Raw genomic sequence first — 21,576 nt, 5'->3', positions numbered from 1 at the left:
TGGTGATATAGACCAGAATGCGTGTAACCTCCAATCAGTGGCTTGATGGCATGAATTACATTCATAGTGATATAGACCAGAATGGGTGTGACCTCCAATCAGTGGCTTAATGCTAATGGATTACATTCATGGTGATATAGACCAGGAAAGGTGTGACCTCCAATCAGTGGCTTGATGGTAATGGATTTCGTTCATGGTGATATAGAATCAGTATCTTGTGATGGCTCTAGTATTGTTTCTGGTTGTGGTTCCTCAGCCTGTGCGGTTGATGAGCGTTGACAATCTTGTGATATTTGAGTTCATTGATCCAAGGTTCTTTATTTGTTTGTTGTTTACGACGCATCCAGCTAGTCCAGCTATATGACAGTGGTCTGTTAATAATCAAGTCTGGACCAGACAATCCAGTAATTGACATCATGAGCATGGACCCAATTGGCAATTGGGAGACGATGACATGCATCAACCAAGTCAGCAAGCCTGCCCAACCGATCCTGTTAGTCGCCTCTTGGGTTGCTGAAGGAAACAAATGTAGATTTAGTAACCGAAAACAGAGCAGAAGAAGGAATTGCAGCTGAATATGTTAGACTAGGGGTAGGGGTTGATTATACAGGAACTAATTTCTTTGCTTCAAAGTAGGAGATATTATTTGTGCATTTGATTTTAAGGATTTTGGTCTCATATTCAAATATAGATGATGCCAGATGCTCACCACTGCAGTTGGGCAGTTGGTGCTCTTCATATCATTGGTGCATTCGGAGCTCTCATAAGTATCTTGTCTTGCTGGTGCAAGACCTCGCATCATGTCCAAACGTTTGGCATTTATAACATTGGAGTGGATTTGGTGCACATATTTCCAGTAATATATGTTACAGTAACAGTCATGCCAAATCCTGTTTCCTTGAAAAACGCTTAACAGAAGTTACTCTTTGGCCTTTCAACTCAGCTTCAATGTCTTCCTCAGTCATATCTGAAAGATACGGCGACCAGTCTCTGACGATACCTCTACAAGTATTCACCGTCTTGTATGCCGAGACAATAATCTTACTGTTTACAAACTGCTGTAGATACTGTAGATTGAGAGATTGTTGCCTCTTCACACATTCTACTAAAAGTGAACTGCTCTGGAGGCGAGTGACATTTTTAACATCTCCGCAGGCACCTTGGGTGAACAAAGACGATATTGCAGTCGAAGCAAGACTGTAAAACCAGAGCTACAGGGATATTATTATAAAAGAAGAAAGGTCCGGCTGGTTCGGTCCATGACATTTTTCTAAAGAAACCCATATTTCAGAGGACTATATCACCAGATTGGCCCATGAGCTACGATCTTCAAGCACAGGACTCTAGGCAAAAGTGAGTGTGTGAGTGAGTTAATATTTAACGTCACATCTGCAGTATCTCAGCCATATTGTGACAAGAACAAATTGAAAGATACATACCTGTCACAAAGGAAGCAAACATAAACATGATATCACAGATTGAAACATAAAAACTAACCATTTCAAACACCAAAACTTCTTACCAACATATATACATTGACATTACATTATAACTAAAGCCTAGATTCTTACAGTATTTTAGCCTAGGCAAACATAATAGTACCACAGTTTTGGGCACAGCATGACCAGCCCATTCTACCACCCGTCTCGGCGAAGAGGTGATGTAAGGGTTAAAGGGACACTAATCCCGGAACCACCAGACTCTATTCCTCCATCTAAATTGGGGCGCAACCCTCTGCAAACAAGTTGCCCAATTTGGTCGCCTTTTACAACAAGCAATGGGTGCTGAGGACACATTCTACCTCAGGTAAATATCAGTCGTAGTTAGATCATTCTCCCCAACCAGATGTTAAGAACGGTACAGACATGCAATGCAGCTACTCACCACAGTTGTTGGTACCGACTGCTTCATCACAGGATGCCTTGAGGACAACAACCACCAGGTCCTTCTGTAGCATACTCTGACCGATGTCCTGAAAAACACAACAGTCAAGTACCACACTGACCAGTGTCTTGAAAAACACCACAGTCATGTAGCACACTCTGACCGATGTTCTGAAAAACACAACAGTCATGTAGCACACTCTGACCGATGACCTACGAAAAACAACACAGCCATGTAGCAAACTCTGAGCGATGTTCTGAAAAACACAACAGTCATGTAGCACACTCTGACTGATGACCTACGAAAAACAACACAGCCATGTAGCACACTCTGAGCGATGTTCTGAAAAACACAACAGTCATGTAGCACACTCTGACCGATGACCTACGAAAAACAACACAGCCATGTAGCAAACTCTGAGCGATGTTCTGAAAAACACAACAGTCATGTAGCACACTCTGACCGATGACCTACGAAAAACAACACAGCCATGTAGCACACTCTGAGCGATGTTCTGAAAAACACAACAGTCATGTAGCACACTCTGACCGATGACCTACGAAAAACACCACAGTCATGTAGCACACTCTGACCGATGTTCTGAAAAACACAACAGTCATGTAGCACACTCTGACCGATGACCTACGAAAAACAACACAGCCATGTAGCAAACTCTGAGCGATGTCCTGAAAGACACAACAGTCATGTAGCACACTCTGACCGATATCCTGAAAGACACAACAGTCATGTAGCACACTCTGACCGATGTCCTGAAAGGCACCAAAGTCATGTAGCACACACTGACCGATATCCTGAAAGACACCACGGTCATTTAGCACACTCTGACTGATGTCCTAAAAGACACCAAAGTCATGTAGCACACCCTGACCCATGTCCTGAAAGGCACCACGGTCATGTAGCACACCCTGACCGATATCCTAAAAGACACCAAAGTCATGTAGCACACCCTGACCGATGTCCCAAAATACACCAAAGTCATGTAGCACACTCTGACTGATGTCCCAAAAGACACCAAAGTCATGTAGCACACCCTGACCGATGTCCTGAAAGGCACCACGGTCATGTAGCACACACCGACCGATATCCTGAAGGACACCACTGTCATTTTGCACACCCTGACCGATGTCCTAAAAGACACCACGGTCATTTAGCACACCCTGACCGATGTCCCAAAATACACCAAAGTCATGTAGCACACTCTGACCGATATCCTAAAAGACACCACGGTCATGTAGCACACCCTGACCGATGTCCCAAAAGACACCAAAGTCATGTAGCACACTCTGACTGATGTCCTGAAAGACACCACGGTCATGTAGCACACTCTGACTGATGTCCTGAAAGACACCACGGTCATGTAGCACACCCTGACTGATGTCCTAAAAGACACCACAGTCATGTAGCACACTCTGACTGATGTCCTACAAAAAAACACTTCATGTGATGAACTGACCAATGCCACTAATGAAATGGTTATTGTCCTGGATAACACATGTCATATTCAAATCAGATCTGTTGAAGTATTTAGTTTTATTCCACCATTGTGAATGGATGGCAGCGTACCTCAGGTTTGTCATTGTGGACATTCAATCGCATGTTAAATTATATTTTAATGAAGGACACCTCTATCCAGAGTTTTACTCACCGTGAATTTTTCGTCACTCAGATCATTACCCTCAATCGCTGTAATCTTGATGATCTCATCCGGCGACAGTGTGATACTGTCATCTTGCATGGTTATCTTATCTCTGTCAATAGATGGGTACACTTGCAATAATAATGACCTGCTCTCTCCTTGCTTGGTTATCTTATCTCTGTCAATAGATGGGTACATTTGTAATTATAACGACCTGCTCTCTTCTTGCATGGTTATCTTATCTCTGGCAATAGATGGGTACACTTGTAATAATAACGACCTGCTCTCTTCTTGCATGGTTATCTTATCTCTGTCAATAGATGGGTAAACTTGTAATAATAATGACCTGCTCTCTCCTTGCATGGTTATGTTATCTCTGTCAATAGATGGGTAAACTTGTAATAATAACAACGACATGCTCTCTCCTTGCATGGTTATCTTATCTCTGTCAATAGATGGGTACACTTGCAATAATAATGACCTGCTCTCTCCTTGCTTGGTTATCTTATCTCTGTCAATAGATGGGTACACTTGTAATAATAACGACATGCTCTCTCCTTGCATGGTTATCTTATCTCTGTCAATAGATGGGTACACTTGTAATAATAACAACGACATGCTCTCTCCTTGCATGGTTATATTATCTCTGTCAATAGATGGGTACACTTGTAATAATAACGACATGCTCTCTCCTTGCTTGGTCATGTTATCTCTGTCAATAGATGGGTAAACTTGTAATAATAACGACCTGCTCTCTTCTTGCATGGTTATCTTATCTCTGTCAATAGATGGGTACACTTGTAATAATAACGACATGCTCTCTCCTTGCTTGGTTATCTTATCTCTGTCAATAGATGGGTAAACTTGTAATAATAACGACATGCTCTCTCCTTGCTTGGTTATCTTATCTCTGTCAATAGATGGGTACACTTGTAATAATAACGACCTGCTCTCTTCTTGCATGGTTATGTTATCTCTGTCAATAGATGGGTAAACTTGTAATAATAATGACCTGCTCTCTCCTTGCATGGTTATCTTATCTCTGTCAATAGATGGGTACACTTGTAATAATAACAACGACATGCTCTCTCCTTGCATGGTTATGTTATCTCTGTCAATAGATGGGTAAACTTGTAATAATAACGACCTGCTCTCTTCTTGCATGGTTATCTTATCTCTGTCAATAGATGGGTACACTTGCAATAATAATGACCTGCTCTCTCCTTGCTTGGTTATCTTATCTCTGTCAATAGATGGGTACATTTGTAATTATAACGACCTGCTCTCTTCTTGCATGGTTATCTTATCTCTGGCAATAGATGGGTACACTTGTAATAATAACGACCTGCTCTCTTCTTGCATGGTTATCTTATCTCTGTCAATAGATGGGTAAACTTGTAATAATAATGACCTGCTCTCTCCTTGCATGGTTATGTTATCTCTGTCAATAGATGGGTAAACTTGTAATAATAACAACGACATGCTCTCTCCTTGCATGGTTATCTTATCTCTGTCAATAGATGGGTACACTTGCAATAATAATGACCTGCTCTCTCCTTGCTTGGTTATCTTATCTCTGTCAATAGATGGGTACACTTGTAATAATAACGACATGCTCTCTCCTTGCATGGTTATCTTATCTCTGTCAATAGATGGGTACACTTGTAATAATAACAACGACATGCTCTCTCCTTGCATGGTTATATTATCTCTGTCAATAGATGGGTACACTTGTAATAATAACGACATGCTCTCTCCTTGCTTGGTCATGTTATCTCTGTCAATAGATGGGTAAACTTGTAATAATAACGACCTGCTCTCTTCTTGCATGGTTATCTTATCTCTGTCAATAGATGGGTACACTTGTAATAATAACGACATGCTCTCTCCTTGCTTGGTTATCTTATCTCTGTCAATAGATGGGTAAACTTGTAATAATAACGACATGCTCTCTCCTTGCTTGGTTATCTTATCTCTGTCAATAGATGGGTACACTTGTAATAATAACGACCTGCTCTCTTCTTGCATGGTTATGTTATCTCTGTCAATAGATGGGTAAACTTGTAATAATAATGACCTGCTCTCTCCTTGCATGGTTATCTTATCTCTGTCAATAGATGGGTACACTTGTAATAATAACAACGACATGCTCTCTCCTTGCATGGTTATGTTATCTCTGTCAATAGATGGGTAAACTTGTAATAATAACGACCTGCTCTCTTCTTGCATGGTTATCTTATCTCTGTCAATAGATGGGTACACTTGTAATAATAACGACCTGCTCTCTTCTTGCATGGTTATGTTATCTCTGTCAATAGATGGGTAAACTTGTAATAATAATGACCTGCTCTCTCCTTGCATGGTTATCTTATCTCTGTCAATAGATGGGTACACTTGTAATAATAACAACGACATGCTCTCTCCTTGCTTGGTTATCTTATCTCTGTCAATAGATGGGTACACTTGTAATAATAATGACCTGCTCTCTTCTTGCTTATGTTTCTTATTTCTGTTAAGATGAAAAGAGTTCCAATAAAGCAAACACTGTGTGACTGAAATAACGGTGGAGGCACGGTAGCCAGGTGGTGTTTTTTCGTCACATGAGCATATTGCAAACTGTAATGAAATAAATTCGTAGAATTTCTCGCAATGCTTATTTATACAGCTTACCCAAGTTTTGTCAACGTGGCACTGACAAATATTTGTTTCGCCTCACAACGTCCTGTAGCCACCAGGTTTGTGCATGCGTCAACACACAGACCCGGCCACCGCACAGAGAGGGTATTCACAAACTTGCTCCTCAACTCCCTCAACAAGCCGCCCTTCAGGAAGACGGAACAGGGTAATGCCATGTTGTAGGTGAGGGACAACTCCACCGAATATTGTAGAGTCGATTTCGCTAAAAACACCAAGTAGCAGCTTCACACAATGGATCACAAGTTACGTGTCGGATAAGAAAACAAGCCACGTCTTGGATTAGAAACAGTTCACCTTTTGAGTCTGACCTGCTCTCCATTTGAGCATCTGTTGATTAGCAATTGTCGTCAATTTGACAGAAATGTGTGTTTTTTGTGTAAAAAAAGATTCTTTCAATCGTTGTGGATTTGTAGCTGTGTTCAACGTCATTATACCATACTGGATATTGTGTTGGTTAATTATCACGCACTCACACACCCAATACAGCTATGCATCAACCTACCTCCACAAGCAGGCGGTGTGTATAAATCTAAGGGACTCAATAGATTATATGACCCAAGTTTGCCACAGACAAGGATATTTGGCAGTGGGACGGAAGGGGCTTCGTCAGCAGGACAGAAGTTACGAATAGCTTTTGCCCCACAAGGTGTGGTAGCCAGGAAGCCCTCTGTGCTACACGTGCTTGATCCTAGAATAAACAGACAGCAAACAATGCCACTAAGGTCAGTCAACTTCATGTTTAATATTGACGTAAAAGAACTGACATAAATTAATATATTTACAAATTAAACAAGAGTTTGCCACTAACGTGGCTATATCCCCCGCCAGTGTTGCAGAATTTATGACAAAATTAAATCTAAACAAACCCTAACCTTTTTTAACCGAGGTGGAACTTGTCATGGAAATTGTGAAAAAAGAAGAGTTTGGAACATAAGTCAATCTTGCTGCCATGGAAACGTAAAAAATAAAAAATTCTAAAATGTCTAAATAGCAAAAGACACCAGTTCAGCATGTACCGGACAGACCTGCAAAGTTTGATGAAAAAATATTGAACGGTTTACGAGTTATGCTCCGGAAACGAAACCTACCCTCACAGAACCTAAGTCCATCTTGTTGCCATGGAAACGTAAAAAATAAAAATTTCTAAAATTTCTAAATAGCAAACGGCACCAGTTCAGCATGTATCTGACAGACCTGCAAAGTTTGATGAAATAATATTGAACGGTTTATGAGTTATGCTCCGGAAACGAACCTTACCCTCACAGAGCCTAAGTCCATCTTGTTGCCAAGGAAACGTAAAAAATAAAAGTTTCTAAAATTTCGAAATGGCAAAAGGCAACTTTGTTGGGCGGGGGATAAAAAAATAAATGGGAAAATTGATGTAAATTGAAAATCTTGGAAATTGATAAAAATTAAGTTATGGGTATGTCTTGCGTGTTAACTGCAGTCAATTTCAGAAAAAATAAAACATAACAAACAAGACGTTGACAACCTACCTGTAATATAGACCTTGAATCTGCAAAGTTCGGCGTTTCCTTCGGTGTCCATGGTGGCATGAACAACATCATACCTGCCTCGCATCATGAGTTCATCTAGAAGAGACAGATTAGCAACACAAGTCTTGAGTCGTACATTCATCGGGTTGACACATTAGCAACACAACCCTTGAGTCACACGTTCATCTAGAACAGACACATAAGCAACACAACCCTTGAGTCATACGTTTATCTAGAACATAGATAAAAGCAACACAACCCTTGAGTCATACGTTTATCTAGAACAGACACATTAGCAACACAACCCTTGAGTCATACGTTCATCTAGAACAGACACATTAGCAACACAACCCTTGAGTCACACGTTCATCTAGAACAGACACATTAGCAACACCAGCCTTGAGTCATACGTTTATCTAGAACAGACACATTAGCAACACAGCCCTTGAGTCACAAGTTCATCTGGAACAGACACATTAGCAACATAACCCTTGAGTCACACGTTCATCTAGAACAGACACATTAGCAACACAACCCTTGAGTCATACGTTTATCTAGAACAGACACATTAGCAACACAAGCCTTGAGTCACACGTTTATCTAGAACAGACACATTAGCAACACAGCCCTTGAGTCATACGTTTATCTAGAATAATATCATACGTATCCCTCTTCACATATTCTCCTTGATATATCAACAATACCCAACTCCTAAGTCCAGATAACACAGACATATGCACAATATTCTCGTCACGAATTATGAACGCACCATGTACATACACCCCTATACCCCAACATAACCCCTTAAAACAAGTTCAAACTTTTCATGTATCTCGTGAAACTAAACTTATTAATATTTTAACAGTTTTACCAACCAATTGTGGATTAAGTCGTCTATTATATGTGAACTCCTATTTCTAATCAGCTAATTTGTTTTAACACCTCCGTATTGCCACCTAAACTAACACAACTAATTAAAAGCCACAGTCGATTCATATGCCACGTTCATCGTGTACTCCCTGACCAATGTCCATTTGTTAGAGTTGCTGTATGATTGAAAGCCTGGATTGTACGTGTGTGAACATGTTAAGAATAAAGTACCCATTATTTGCCACCACCGCGACGTGTGGTGTGAGTACGCCAGAGCTGGTACACATGTAAGTATATGTAATGTTTTTATGGCTCTTCTTTTGGCTGTGGCAGCATATGTAATGCGCTATCGTGTCACTGGACTTTCTAGGACATCATTTCATTCTGTAGTTTGTTTACATACCGCCGTCGCTTGGCAGGAATACTGCTGTCAGGCAACAAACAGACGTACATTTTTACACAAATTGTGTGAGTGGCGGGTGCTACCTGTAGGTACGTGGGACATGCTTACCATACTTACACCTGCTGTCATCACTGACTTTCAGTGATCCATTTGGAATCTCTTTCGGCGGATAATTCAGTCTGTTTAATCTCTGGTGTTGACGTTCTCTGTTTGTCATTGTCTGAAATAACGTAACTGTCAAACCTACCACATGGATATAAGACTCCTCTTAAATGTGGTATTCACCTGTGAATGTGCTTGATACTGTGGCGTTACCGTCTGTAGAAGGCGCTCTGTAGACGGCAATGGCCTCCACGACACGGGCGCTTACGTTATACACGATGTCATTGGTTGGGCAGTTATATAGATTGGGCTTCTTCTTGTCTGTAATAAAAGACACACAACACCATTCGTTTAAAATGTCACAATCTTCAGGCGTCAAGCCGATCTCATGTTTTTTAATAAGATGAAATAAAAAATTCCCAGAGATATACTGATTCAAATTAAAAACTTCACATTTTTAAAAGTAATCCCATATATGATATACAACAGACAAAGGTATCAGAGAAGGTAATTTTTAATCATTAATGTCCAAAGAAGGATTTTAATTAACGGTGGTAACCATAATTTGTTCCAAGGACCTACGGTATTCGGTAATAACATCAACAGTCTTTATTCATGGTACTTATGAGGCCAACGGCCTATTGTACAATGTGTGGGGCATGTTACAAATTCATACATTTTCTTAGTTTCATGGCATGATAAATGAACATTGATAGATTTCTAATAGTTTCTGTACAATCACAAGTCATTAATTTACAAAATTTGTTACCGTTTGGGTTGCGGTAGAAATAGTTATTTAGATATTTTGCTCTTAAATCTTCATACACTGGACATACACATAAAAAGTGATATTCATCTTCAGTACAATCAGTTTTACAAATCCTACAAAGTCTGTGTTCTCTTGCAATACCTTCATATCTGCCTGTTTCAATAAATAGATCATGTGAGCCACAACGGAATCGAGAAAGAGCTGTTCTAAACTTATGTAAATTTACACTTAATAGATAAGGTTCTAGTATAATAGTAGTCTTAAATGTAGTGTAATAGTTTGCTTTTCTAGAACTAAGCAAAGAACAATGCCATTTTTGAATGTACATATCTTTTAAAGTCTGTGTCAAACGGGAGAAGAAATGTTGTGGCATATCTACATGTTGCTGTAACCAAATATAACCATATCCACATTCGTATAACATGTTTTTAACTTTTGATGCCCAATTTTGTTTCCCATGGCTGTCGTAGAGAAGCATCACATTATAACATTTTTTCGGGTATCTTGAAGATGGCATATTTAATAGCTTGACCCAGTATTTAAAAACCTTTAAATAACTATTGATATACATGGGAAACTGTCCGCATTCACCATATACCCTTGCGTTTTCTGTGCTAGATTTTACCCCCAAGAACCGTTTACATGCATATAAATGTATTTTCTCAATAACATCCAAATGTTCTAGGCCCCAAATTTCGGATCCATACAATAGCATCGGGCTTATTTTTGTATCAAATATTTTAAAATAAACATCATATGTAACATTGTCCAGAACTCTAAGACTTTTTAATATGCCTACAAAAAATTTCTTGGCTTGCAATGAAATGTTATGTGCATTCCTTGACCAAGTTAATCTACTTGTAAAACACAAGCCTAAGTATTTATAAAATGGAACAACTTCTACAGGCTTCCTTCTGTAAAACCATTTTTCTTTTCTGGATATGTTACCACCATTTTTAAAAACTACAACTTTGGTTTTATCCATATTTACAGTAAGTTTTGACTCGTCACAATAACTCTCTAATACATGTATTTGCTTTTGCAGGCCAGGTATTGTGCTCGAGAACATGACTATATCGTCAGCGAAAAGAAGCAGAAATAATTTAATAGTTTCGGGGTGCAGTTGTATTCCATCAGTGCAATTTTTTTGGATTTGATATGCCAAATCATTTATGAAAAAGGAAAATAAGAAGGGACTTAATATACACCCTTGTCGGACACCCCTGCTACTTACAAAAGTATCCGATATAGCGCCATATATTGTTCCGTACACATACCTTCACATTTTTATATAGAGAGCATAATAACTTTCCAATTTTGCTACTTAGCCCATGTCTTTGAAAGTGTGACCACAAGTTATCCCTTTTCACAGAGTCAAAAGCTTTTGCAAAATCTACGAATACAGCATATAGCTTCCCTCGTTTCACTGATAGATATCTCTGAATTATAGAATATAGGATAAAAGCATTGTCAGTGGTGGAGTATCCTTTTCTAAAACCTGCTTGTGACTCACTTATCTTATCCAAAGAATCCGCCCAGAAAACAAATCTCTTGTTAATAATTGAAGTAAATATTTTACTGAATGTACTTAGGAGAGTTATGCCTCTGTAATTATTAACATCGCTGGTTGCGCCCTGTTTGTGAAGAGGGACAATAATGCCAACTGTCCAATTATCTGGAAAATATGATCTCTCTAAAAGGATATTAAAAATTAGTTCCAAATATGGTATTAAAATGTCTGAGGAATGTTTAAAAAACTCTGCTATCACATTATCATTTCCAGATGCCTTATTATCTTTAAGGTTGGATATGCTGTCAATAATTTCCTCTCTAGATATTGGACATTCAAGAATATCATCTGTTACACTGTCAGCTTTATCTTCCATGAATTCCATGTCAAATAAATTGTTATTGTCATGGCTAAATGGAACTGAAAACAGTTCCTGGAAATACTCAAACCAGGCTTGAATATCAATGTCATTTTTGCAATATCTATTTGGTTTAATGGCTTTTAGCGATGACCAAAATGTTTTAGAATTATCTATGCTTGATTCCAACAGTTTCTGTTTTTGTTCAAAATATTCTGTCTTTTTTTCCTACAAACATCGTTGTACTGATTTCTTACTCTATTATAGTCTGTCAGTGATCCTCTGTCCTTATTCTTTCTAAAATTATTTAAACGTCTACATCGCTCCTTTTTAAGTAGCTGGCATTCGCTATCAAACCATTGTTGATCATATTTACAGTCCTTATTCATTTTCTTCATATCTGATGCAGCAATAATAACAGCTTCAGTGATATACCCAATACTTTCTTCAACATTAACAAATGCTACATTTACAGCCTTCTCCAGTAAATCATTCGCAGTCCCAGAAATAAGGTTTATTCTAAACTGTTCAGCCTTCTCTTCAACCCACACAAATTTAAAGGAAGCATTATTACGTGTATTGCGTGGCATAGGGTCATTTACTAGAAGCGTACGTAAACTAGTCGTGACAGGAAGGTGTGATGACTCGGCTCGAGACGGAATGTCAAAGCTATGGCACATATCAAACAACTCGGACGAGGCAATAACATAATCCACCACACTCGCACCCTGATTTCCTATAAAAGTAAAATCTCCCACCCCGGCGTCTGACCCGCACCTTCCATTCATAATATGTATATTTAGTATACTGCATAAATCTAGTAAGCTCTTACCAAAATTATTCAAAGATAAATCCACAGAAAATCTTTTTAAGCTGAAATTGTCTAACAGAAATCCCCATACACTGTTATCATGACCCTCGAGATATTCAAGAATATCATCTTCTACAAAATCAGATTCCGTGCTGGTTCTGGCATTCAAGTCTCCCCCAATCATCAAATAAACATCATCACAATGTGCTAGTGTATCAAGTAAGTCATTTTGTAATATTTGTATACCATTTTTGCAATGCCTCAAAGGGTTGGTGTACCAAGTCGAACATTCAGGGTGAACATAGACACATGAATATAGCAAATCTTTTTTAAATCCAAATACGGTTTTATCTAACAGCATGAAAATGCCACTGTCGTAAACTTTAGACCATTTTACATATTCAACAAGTTGCTGTCTAACTAATATGGCAATACCACCAGAAAGTCTACCAAAGTTGGAAATCTTTTCAGCTTCTTTGATCCATAGCTTGAATCCTGGAAATATCAAACTTATGTCTATATCTTTCATCCATGTTTCTGTTATGCCGATAAAGTCAAATGAGTTTAAATAATCGGTAAAGTCCTGATCAGTTAATTTAGAATTAAGTCCTGATACATTCCAGAAAACAAATGTTCTATTTTTAAATGTACAATCATCGACATCATCTGTCGTATCTACATGAGGCGTCCTACAATCACGCTCGGTCTCGTCGCACCCCTAGTGGGTTGCTGTCCTGTCCCAGGCCTTAGCGCGAGAACTCAGAAGTCGTGGTCCTGTGTGTGAACCTCCCCGTCTATGTCCTTGTGAGGGTGATGTTCTGATGTTCTGGCTATCCCTTCTCTCCGGTCTGTGTGCTGTAGTTCTCTCTGGTGTCTCTTGGCTATCTCTCATCTCACTATCCTTCTTCACATCTTCGACAAGTTTGCCTCCTTCATAAAAAAACCTCTTATCTGGATTTTCACGTCGTAACCTGCCTAGCTCTTGTCGCTGGAAATATGTTAAGTCATTTGCCACACCATATCCCATGTTTAAATCATAAGTCCCAAGCACGAGAATCTGATGGCACACAAGTTCAGTAGCGTGTATGGCCACAATGTGCGTTGACATCTGCCACCTTGTGATCTGGACCTTGTGATGCTTGTGAACACATGATTGGGAAGACGAGCATCCCAGACGTGTTCGATGGGATTTAGGTCGGGAGACCTTGACGGCCAGTCCATGACGTTGACTCCCGCATTCTGAAGGAATTCCTTGTCAAAATTGCTGTGTGGGGTCTGGCATTGTCGTGTTGGAAGATCAAACCGGGTCCATGTGCTGCCATAAAAGGCAAAAGTTCTGGTGCCAGTACCTGGTCGCGGTAAGCAGCAGCGTTGAGGTTGCCACGGATGACAAGAAGCCTGGAGCGTGAATGGCCACAGAAAGCACCCTACACAATGACACTTCCGCCTCGAAATCTGTCATCTTCCTGTACACAACACTGGGCGTAACGTTCATGACGGCGCCTCCACACCCTCGCCCTACCATCAGCAAATCGAAGATTAAATCGGGATTCATCACTGAAGACGACTTGATTCCAATTCCTCTAAGTCCATCGTAAGTGTCGCTGTGCCAACAATTGACGTTGACGTCTGCGTAATTGAGTCAGAATCAGCCCGCAGTATGGCCGTCGTACTTGAAGGTGAGCAATTCTCAGACGGTTTCGAGCAGTTTGCGCACTCAGTCTACCCCTAAACAGTTCATTTCTGGTTGATGTAGCCGTCAAAAATCGGTTACGGCGGTGACGTATGACAATCTGACGATCCTCTGCATGTGACGTCACACGTGGTCGACCTGGCCGAGGGCGATCAGCGGTGGTACCCGTTTGCTGTAGACGCGTCTGTAAATCATAAACAGTCCGTCGACTACAACCCATCTTCCTTGCAACTTCAGCTACGGACGTTCCCGTCTGCAACATGCCGATGGCACGTTCACGTTGCACATTTGAAAGGCGTGGCATGACAAATGGCCGTAAAGACTTTTGTTTTCTTGTGTTTTTCTTTTTTTGTTAATGACTGCTAACAAGTATGGCTGAAAACACGTGCGGTATTATGGCCACGTGACCAGTTGCACGTGAAAACACTTTTGCCACTATAGTGCTGTGCACATGATTTTGATCGATTCACCTGCACAAAAACGGGTGTTATCTGAAGACAATACGTGGCCATTACTGTTTATAAATACACAATAAGGGCCCACAATGATAACTGGTCAAAATGTTAAAATTTTAGGATTGTGAAGTTTTTAATTTGGTTCAGTATAATTCCCAAGACAAAATGTACATGTAGGGACAAGAAGGTTTAGTTTTAATCTTTCAATATAAAGTGCTCTGATACCGAACGTATACTTTAGTATAAACTGTTAATGAAAAATCAGTAGTATCTCCTTAATATTTATGCAATGTAATCACCTTGCGTTCTATGTTTCCTTAAACTTGTAATTCTATTATCAGATATTTTGTTACCTGGCTGTCCAGTGCAATTTTCAGCCATGACACGTCCCGACTCGCACAGTGTAACACCGTAACCTGCCTTGCTTGGGGAGTACGTTCTACTTCCTCCCGCCATCTTGTAGAGGTTCCAGCCAAGGGCAAGGTCACCTGTAGGTTGGTAGTTCAAGTTCCCCAAAACACTGGTCACATCACTGTGGGTTAGGATGCTTCTCCACACAGTAAGGCGGGAGATGTAACCTTTGAAGTTGCGGTCGAACCAAACAATCTTCAGGCTGAAATATATCATGTTGTATATGCACTTCGTAGGAGGTGGTGTGACTTTGTGCCTCGATAATTGTGCATGCTGTTTGGAAATACATAATACAGGAGGAATTGCAGGGGGGAAAAGTCACGTTAGTTTTAAATCGAGCTATGTCTGTATAAAGTCTCCGGAGACAAGTCCCAGATAAGATTTATTCATGTTGCCTTCAACTCTTCTGTGAAAGATAGAACTTGAGCTATGTTTTATCAAGGAGTATCAGTATACCGACTCTGATCAAAATCGGTCAATTATGGTCACAGATATATCCCGGAAACCAGACCCCGACTAATTGTCAACTCAGTATATGGTCTGGGATGAACTGGACAATCCAAAGGTCAAACAATGATAGACCCGTATCTCTTATCATCCAGAAACAGAACACATAACAGCGGAAGGTGAGACGGACAGAGGACGTTGACACTGCACTTGCGCCATATATTATTTCCAGCTCGACAATACTTTATCCTGCGATAAAGTACACTTTCTGAGGTACTTCATGATGGGCTGATGTCAAAACGCTGTTTCAATTACCTCCCCAACGATCTAAGACATCTGTGATGCTATTGCTATATCATTCCTGTCGATGAAGATGGCATATTCACATGAATTATCAGTCGTTGAAAATGTTTCAAACGGACAAACTTGCTGAATAATTGACCATTCATCCCCAGGAAGAAATATGGCAAGATGACGTCAATGATATCTCAGCCGCGAGGTTTTCCCAGGCATATATACAATATATACAACATACACTGTATATACAATATATACAAGATATACAATATACATAACATATGCAATATACAAAAAATATACAATATATATGAGGGGAAGTGGTGAAACAATCAAATGTTTTAACAGAATTGAACTTATTTCTCCTCTGAGACTGTAAAAGGTCAACTATATCGTTTGAGGTTTTGAGAGTGCACATGGTATTAATTCCACTTGTCTAAAATACTTTCTACGAATATAAAGAAGTCCTTCATTGATTGTATTAAGGATTATGGTTAAGTCTTTGAGACAGGTGTACATTTGCTGGACCCAGAACAGGTCAGCAAGAACGGGAGCATACTTGATGCCCGTGGGAAGCTACTTCTTGCGTAAAAGTCTTACCCCCAAATGAGGAAGTCCAGCATTTCACATGTTGTTTGATCAGATGATAATTGCTTTTATTTTTGACAAATTGTCCTGAACATATGTTGTTTTTTAAAATTTACTTTCTGTGAATATAAACACAGTTCCTCCTTGATTGTATTAAATATTGTGGTTGATCTTTGATACATGGATCTCTGTTTGGAGATTTGTTGAGCTTAGGAATCCAAGAACAAAGAGGAATGGACATGTCTTCAGGATTTAGAGTCAGGTCAAATATGTTTTGTTAATATTTCCCAAATACATACACAGCAATAAGCAATGTCATGTAGATCACAGTGTATACCTGCATACCAATAATGTTTACATTTCCAATTTAGTGAAAAGATATAAAAATCGCAAAAACACAACCACGTCATAGCCTGGCGTCGAAACAGGCCAACATGACATGCACGTGTAGCGAGCATCATTACACCACGTGACCTTCCCAGATCCGGTCGACCACGTATCATTACAATAGCACCGGACAGATTTATACGGCCATGTCACTTACGTGAAGAACCACTAAGCCACCTTTACAACTACGGTAATACAAGGAGAATATAAGCCCAGACAGCGAGGAACCGTTTACGCGCTGAAACTATTCACGCTAAACGATGTGTTGAGGTGCCTTTTTGACGGACGTGCAACGTCGGCTTCAACGTCAATGGTGTCAAGGTCACAGAGTATGGCCACAACCTGATGGAGACAAGTTTGGTTCAGTGACGAGTCACGTTTTATGCTTCGCCGTGCGGATGGTAGCCCAACCTGGTTCCCTGGGTATGCTGCGCTGGCGCTACACTGACCCAGGCAATGACTGCACAATGGCCGCCTCCACAAGACGAACGAACATGGCGGACACGCCCTGTATTTACTATAGAAAAACGCTAGAACGGGTGGTTAACATTTCTTAGCATTTTCATTAATGCTCTTGCGATGTATATGTCACAAGAATAACGTCCATTGTTACTTTAAGTGAAGGAAAACATTATTTTAGTTGTTTCGAGACTGAAAACATATGTGCGCTAATATTTCGTGTCAGCTCACTGTTGTCACTTAATCGTATACATAATACATAGAATTAAACTATCACGTCAATTGAAATACCGTAAGCATCTTTATTTTAGCAAATCTGATTACGCAAATGTCGCTGATTATGCTCCGTTTTCTCCTATTGTAAAGTGGTGGGTTTAGCGGGGTGAGCGCCCATACAGTATAATAACTAGAAAAATCAAACACTTTTGATTCGTAATAATGGTATTTAATGATAGGGTCTGTCATTGGTTCTGACAATTGGCCACTGGATTTTATTTACGTGATAAGTAATTTATTTGGCATTTGTTTTCTTATTACACAATGAAATTAATCATAAATAGATCTAACAATCTAATTTCGGAAACATATCGGATTAAATTCAATCTAGTGTTTCTGAACTATGTGTGTGCTTGATGTCGGGTTTGAGTGGGGTTATAATAAAGAATATGTTCATAATTGCTAACTAATTTGGTACAGTGGCATACACATCTATGAGTATTCTATATGATGCTATATACCCAATCCGTGTACAGAACAACATAAAGAAGTAATTAGTATTAAAAATCTATTATATGGTGTCTGCCAAATCGAACATTTATTGGATGCACTGGATCAATGACAGCGAGCACATCAACAACAACCACAGAACCCCCGACACAAGCACGGCAGGCAGAGTGGATGAACATTCCCCAGGTCACAACTCGTTATATGACTTACTTTCATCGGATGACGATGCTATTCAGTTTTGGACTCTAATGGCGGCCATACAATATAATTGAGAACAGATGACCTTTACCTTGAAAATCTTCTATTCCATGTGAGCCATATGGAACCTTGGTCAATGACAATGATGTGTGTTATTTGGTAACACTCGATTATCATCTGTAAGTTATTTATATGATATATAAAATATACTCTAAAATTCACTTTTTCGGTTTTTTTTCTTGCAGGGTATTTTAGCCATGTATTGTTAATCTGCCAGCAATATTTTATGAACGTTTGAGATAGACATGGATATATGATCAAGCCTAGTTTTACTTTGAAATGTTCTGTCTTTCCAGTTTTGGCGAGGCAATAATATTTGATATATTTCCACATCTAGGTCAATTTCTTCCCCTTTCCAGATAAATTCAAATCATATTCAAACAAATTATTACTTTTTCTGGAGCGCCTTGAACTGAAGGAAAAAAGATGATTAACTTTTGACAATGATAAAGATTTCAGTATTACATTTCTGAATTCTGTTAGACCATTGGTTCCTTCTTCTGGTTATCTTTTTCTTATCCAATCCATATTAATCCGGTTTTCTCTGCATTAATGTTAAGTTCAGAAAACCTTTCAATTTTTAACCTAATAGAGGGTTTTTTGCAGTACCGTCCAATGTCATCGTTGTATCATCTGCGAACTGTGCCAATATATGTTAAGCATTTGCTATTGTAATGCCTTTTATATTCTTTTTGTTACATAGAAAGAAAATGTATGGCGGGAGAGGATCTCCCTTGCAGCGGCTCCGTGTAATTGGAAAGAAGTAACTTGTAAATCTCTTCACTAAAACAGAAGATTCCATTCATCACAAAGGCTCTGTCAATGGAATTGAAAGCTTTTCTCCAGTCAGTAAGGAGGAGCAGTCCCTGTATTTGATATGTTTCTGTGTAATCCATAATATCATATCTCTCAGGCTACTTCCCTTAAATATCTTCCTGGGACAAAGCGTTTATAAGGTTTTCATTTACAATAAGTGGTGAGACTTTGAAACCATCTGGGCCTGGGCGTTTTTCAATTTTCCTTTTCATTAGCATTTCTTCATATGACATTTCAACTTCCAAAGTAGATGAAACAACATATCCCACACAAGTTGATCGTTTATTGTGTATAGATTATCTGATTTTGGATTACTATCATATTTTTGTTTATTGTCGTTATAACAAGTTATATATACGCATGATCACGAAGACGTGAATTGTTGAACTGCAAAAACCCTTTACCTTCTTGTATACCAGATAGGATTGGAAATTTGCTGAATGATTATCTGAATTTGTACTGTGCAATTTGTTTGTTTCCATCATCAGAATTCATAAGGTTAACAGATACATTGCAGAGTTTGACGGATTTCCAAGAGATATCTGAACTTTTTCTTACTTGCAGATCAATGTCAAATCTCTTTTCCACTATTTTCATTTGTATATTGAATTTCTTTCGAAGTTCATAGTTTTTGCCGGCCAACGTCCCTCTGATTTTCTTTAAATTCACTGGGAAAAGTCGACGGTTCGACGAAGAAATGTCCCTTTCCTGTAGCTGGTTTCCAAGACACTTTGTCAGTCAAACAGTGTGATCAATTTAATCACGGTCGGTTTCGGGTGCTTGGCAGAGTAGGAATTTGTTGAATGTTGCTGAAGGCGGTGGATAACGGCAAAAACCACGTCATTGGCACCTGGGATATTCATTTTTCTTCACCCTTTTCCCTGGTCTTCCATGTCTATTATTCCATAACGAAGCAGGTCTGTCTGTTATTCTCGTGTAGATTTCTTGCTTTAATATGTTGTTCTCATATTCTGTGCTCACTGCCTCGTGATCTGCACAAACTTTCTGTATTTCTGTTTTCGTTAATGCTTTTTGTATTGAAACGTTTCATAAATTTGTCCGTTCTTTTATGAAGAGAAGATATTTCTTCGTGGATATTGTGTGTAATGTCTATTGTTGCGAGCGAATGCATATGCCTTCTTAATCTCTGAAAATATGTCCGGGTCAGCTATCATGGCGGGCGACCTATTTCCATGTCCGAATACTGACGTCTAAATGGTCCTTATCATGTCAATTTCTGTACTTATAGAATATAAAGATTTTAAAAACTTTCGAATATTTTTGATAATTGATGGAAATTTGATAACATTGCAGGAGGAGTTGCATAAAATCGCTCGAACAATGGTTCCTACCTGACTATGAAAACTATAATTACTCGTCTAAATCTCGTCTATATTTATCCTGACCATAGTACATAAGATTGCCACATACCGGAAGTCCATGCGTCTGCTGGAAACATACATGTATATTGAACTATGTGTGTTCACTATAGGCATGTACATAGCTCACCTGTTGCTGTCTGTGAGATTGACGTTAATATCTTCTGATGTGACTTTTATTCCGTTAACAAACACTTCGATGGATCCATTTCTTGTCCACGTGGCTGCCACGTGATCCCATTGACCCTTGACTGTCTCCAGATTTGCTTTCTCCAGCTGCTTACTGACCACTCGGCCAGCATCAGAAAAGTGCACACGGTTTTCGAACAGCTCGAAATACTTTTCACTGCCGTCACTGCAAGAGAGTTTTCATAAACGCAGCATGAAATTATCATGACGTTGGCTCAACTCAGGAGTTCAGATGAGATTCTGCAGTAGCCATTCCATACAACATGAGGATGTCACACTGACCTTGAATCCTCAATAATGTATGCGAGCTGACGTGTGTGCCTTGTACCCGGTAGTGATGCTTGATGTTGTCATACTACACACATGTACTCTTTCATTTACTATTACAGGAAATACCATATTATTCTGAGCACAACGACGAGAATCTGAACGACTTACAGGTTAGATATTACGACCGATCTGCCGGCGTTGAGGTAGCCAATCCAGAACATGATGGACAGGTCGCCTGATAGATTGAACGGGCTGTACGACTCGACGATGGAAGCGAAACCGTTGTCAAGGTACAGGTCAAAGTCAGGAGATGTGTCTGTTTCGTAATATAGAATTTGCAGACGTCAAACAGAACCTTGTAGCTGTTCAAGATACAATATTAATCCAACACATACTAAACATCTAAAGATATTCATGGAAAATAAATTATGAACAGATTATATTTTGTTGTTGTCTCTCTTGCCCCTCCCTACCTTTACATGTTGATCCAGAGAGAATCTTGGGCGGCGGACACAGGCAGAACGTCTTGCGTCCCTCTTTTACGCAGGTAATATCAGATGGACACTTGCCACTGCAAATATCGTCCCTAGTCGTGCAATTATCACCGCTGAATCCTGGATAAAGAACGTGTGAGTTGAGGACAA

The 21,576-nt window shown here is 39.4% G+C and overlaps 1 protein-coding gene across 1 annotated transcript in view; it reads right to left on the bottom strand.

The window, feature by feature from the left end:
• LOC139469407 (uncharacterized) overlaps window positions 1–21,576 on the bottom strand; it is a 176,156-nt gene that overhangs the window by 45,423 nt on the left and 109,157 nt on the right. Inside the window, exons 42-51 of the mRNA XM_071251571.1 lie at window positions 21,406–21,546; window positions 21,101–21,248; window positions 20,604–20,828; window positions 15,059–15,318; window positions 9,293–9,430; window positions 7,735–7,830; window positions 6,741–6,926; window positions 6,212–6,440; window positions 3,551–3,653; window positions 1,885–1,972 (exon numbers count right to left, since the gene is read on the bottom strand). Coding sequence (XP_071107672.1) covers window positions 1,885–1,972; window positions 3,551–3,653; window positions 6,212–6,440; window positions 6,741–6,926; window positions 7,735–7,830; window positions 9,293–9,430; window positions 15,059–15,318; window positions 20,604–20,828; window positions 21,101–21,248; window positions 21,406–21,546 — 1,614 coding nt within the window. The remainder of the gene's footprint in view (window positions 1–1,884; window positions 1,973–3,550; window positions 3,654–6,211; window positions 6,441–6,740; window positions 6,927–7,734; window positions 7,831–9,292; window positions 9,431–15,058; window positions 15,319–20,603; window positions 20,829–21,100; window positions 21,249–21,405; window positions 21,547–21,576) is intronic.

Source organism: Haliotis cracherodii, unplaced genomic scaffold, assembly GCF_022045235.1.
Source record: "Haliotis cracherodii isolate W230 unplaced genomic scaffold, xgHalCrac1.p SCAF_2, whole genome shotgun sequence".
Taxonomy (NCBI): Eukaryota; Metazoa; Mollusca; class Gastropoda; order Lepetellida; family Haliotidae; genus Haliotis; species Haliotis cracherodii.
The sequence above is the reverse complement of the archived record's forward strand: the minus strand, read 5'-3'. Positions and strand labels throughout refer to the sequence as shown.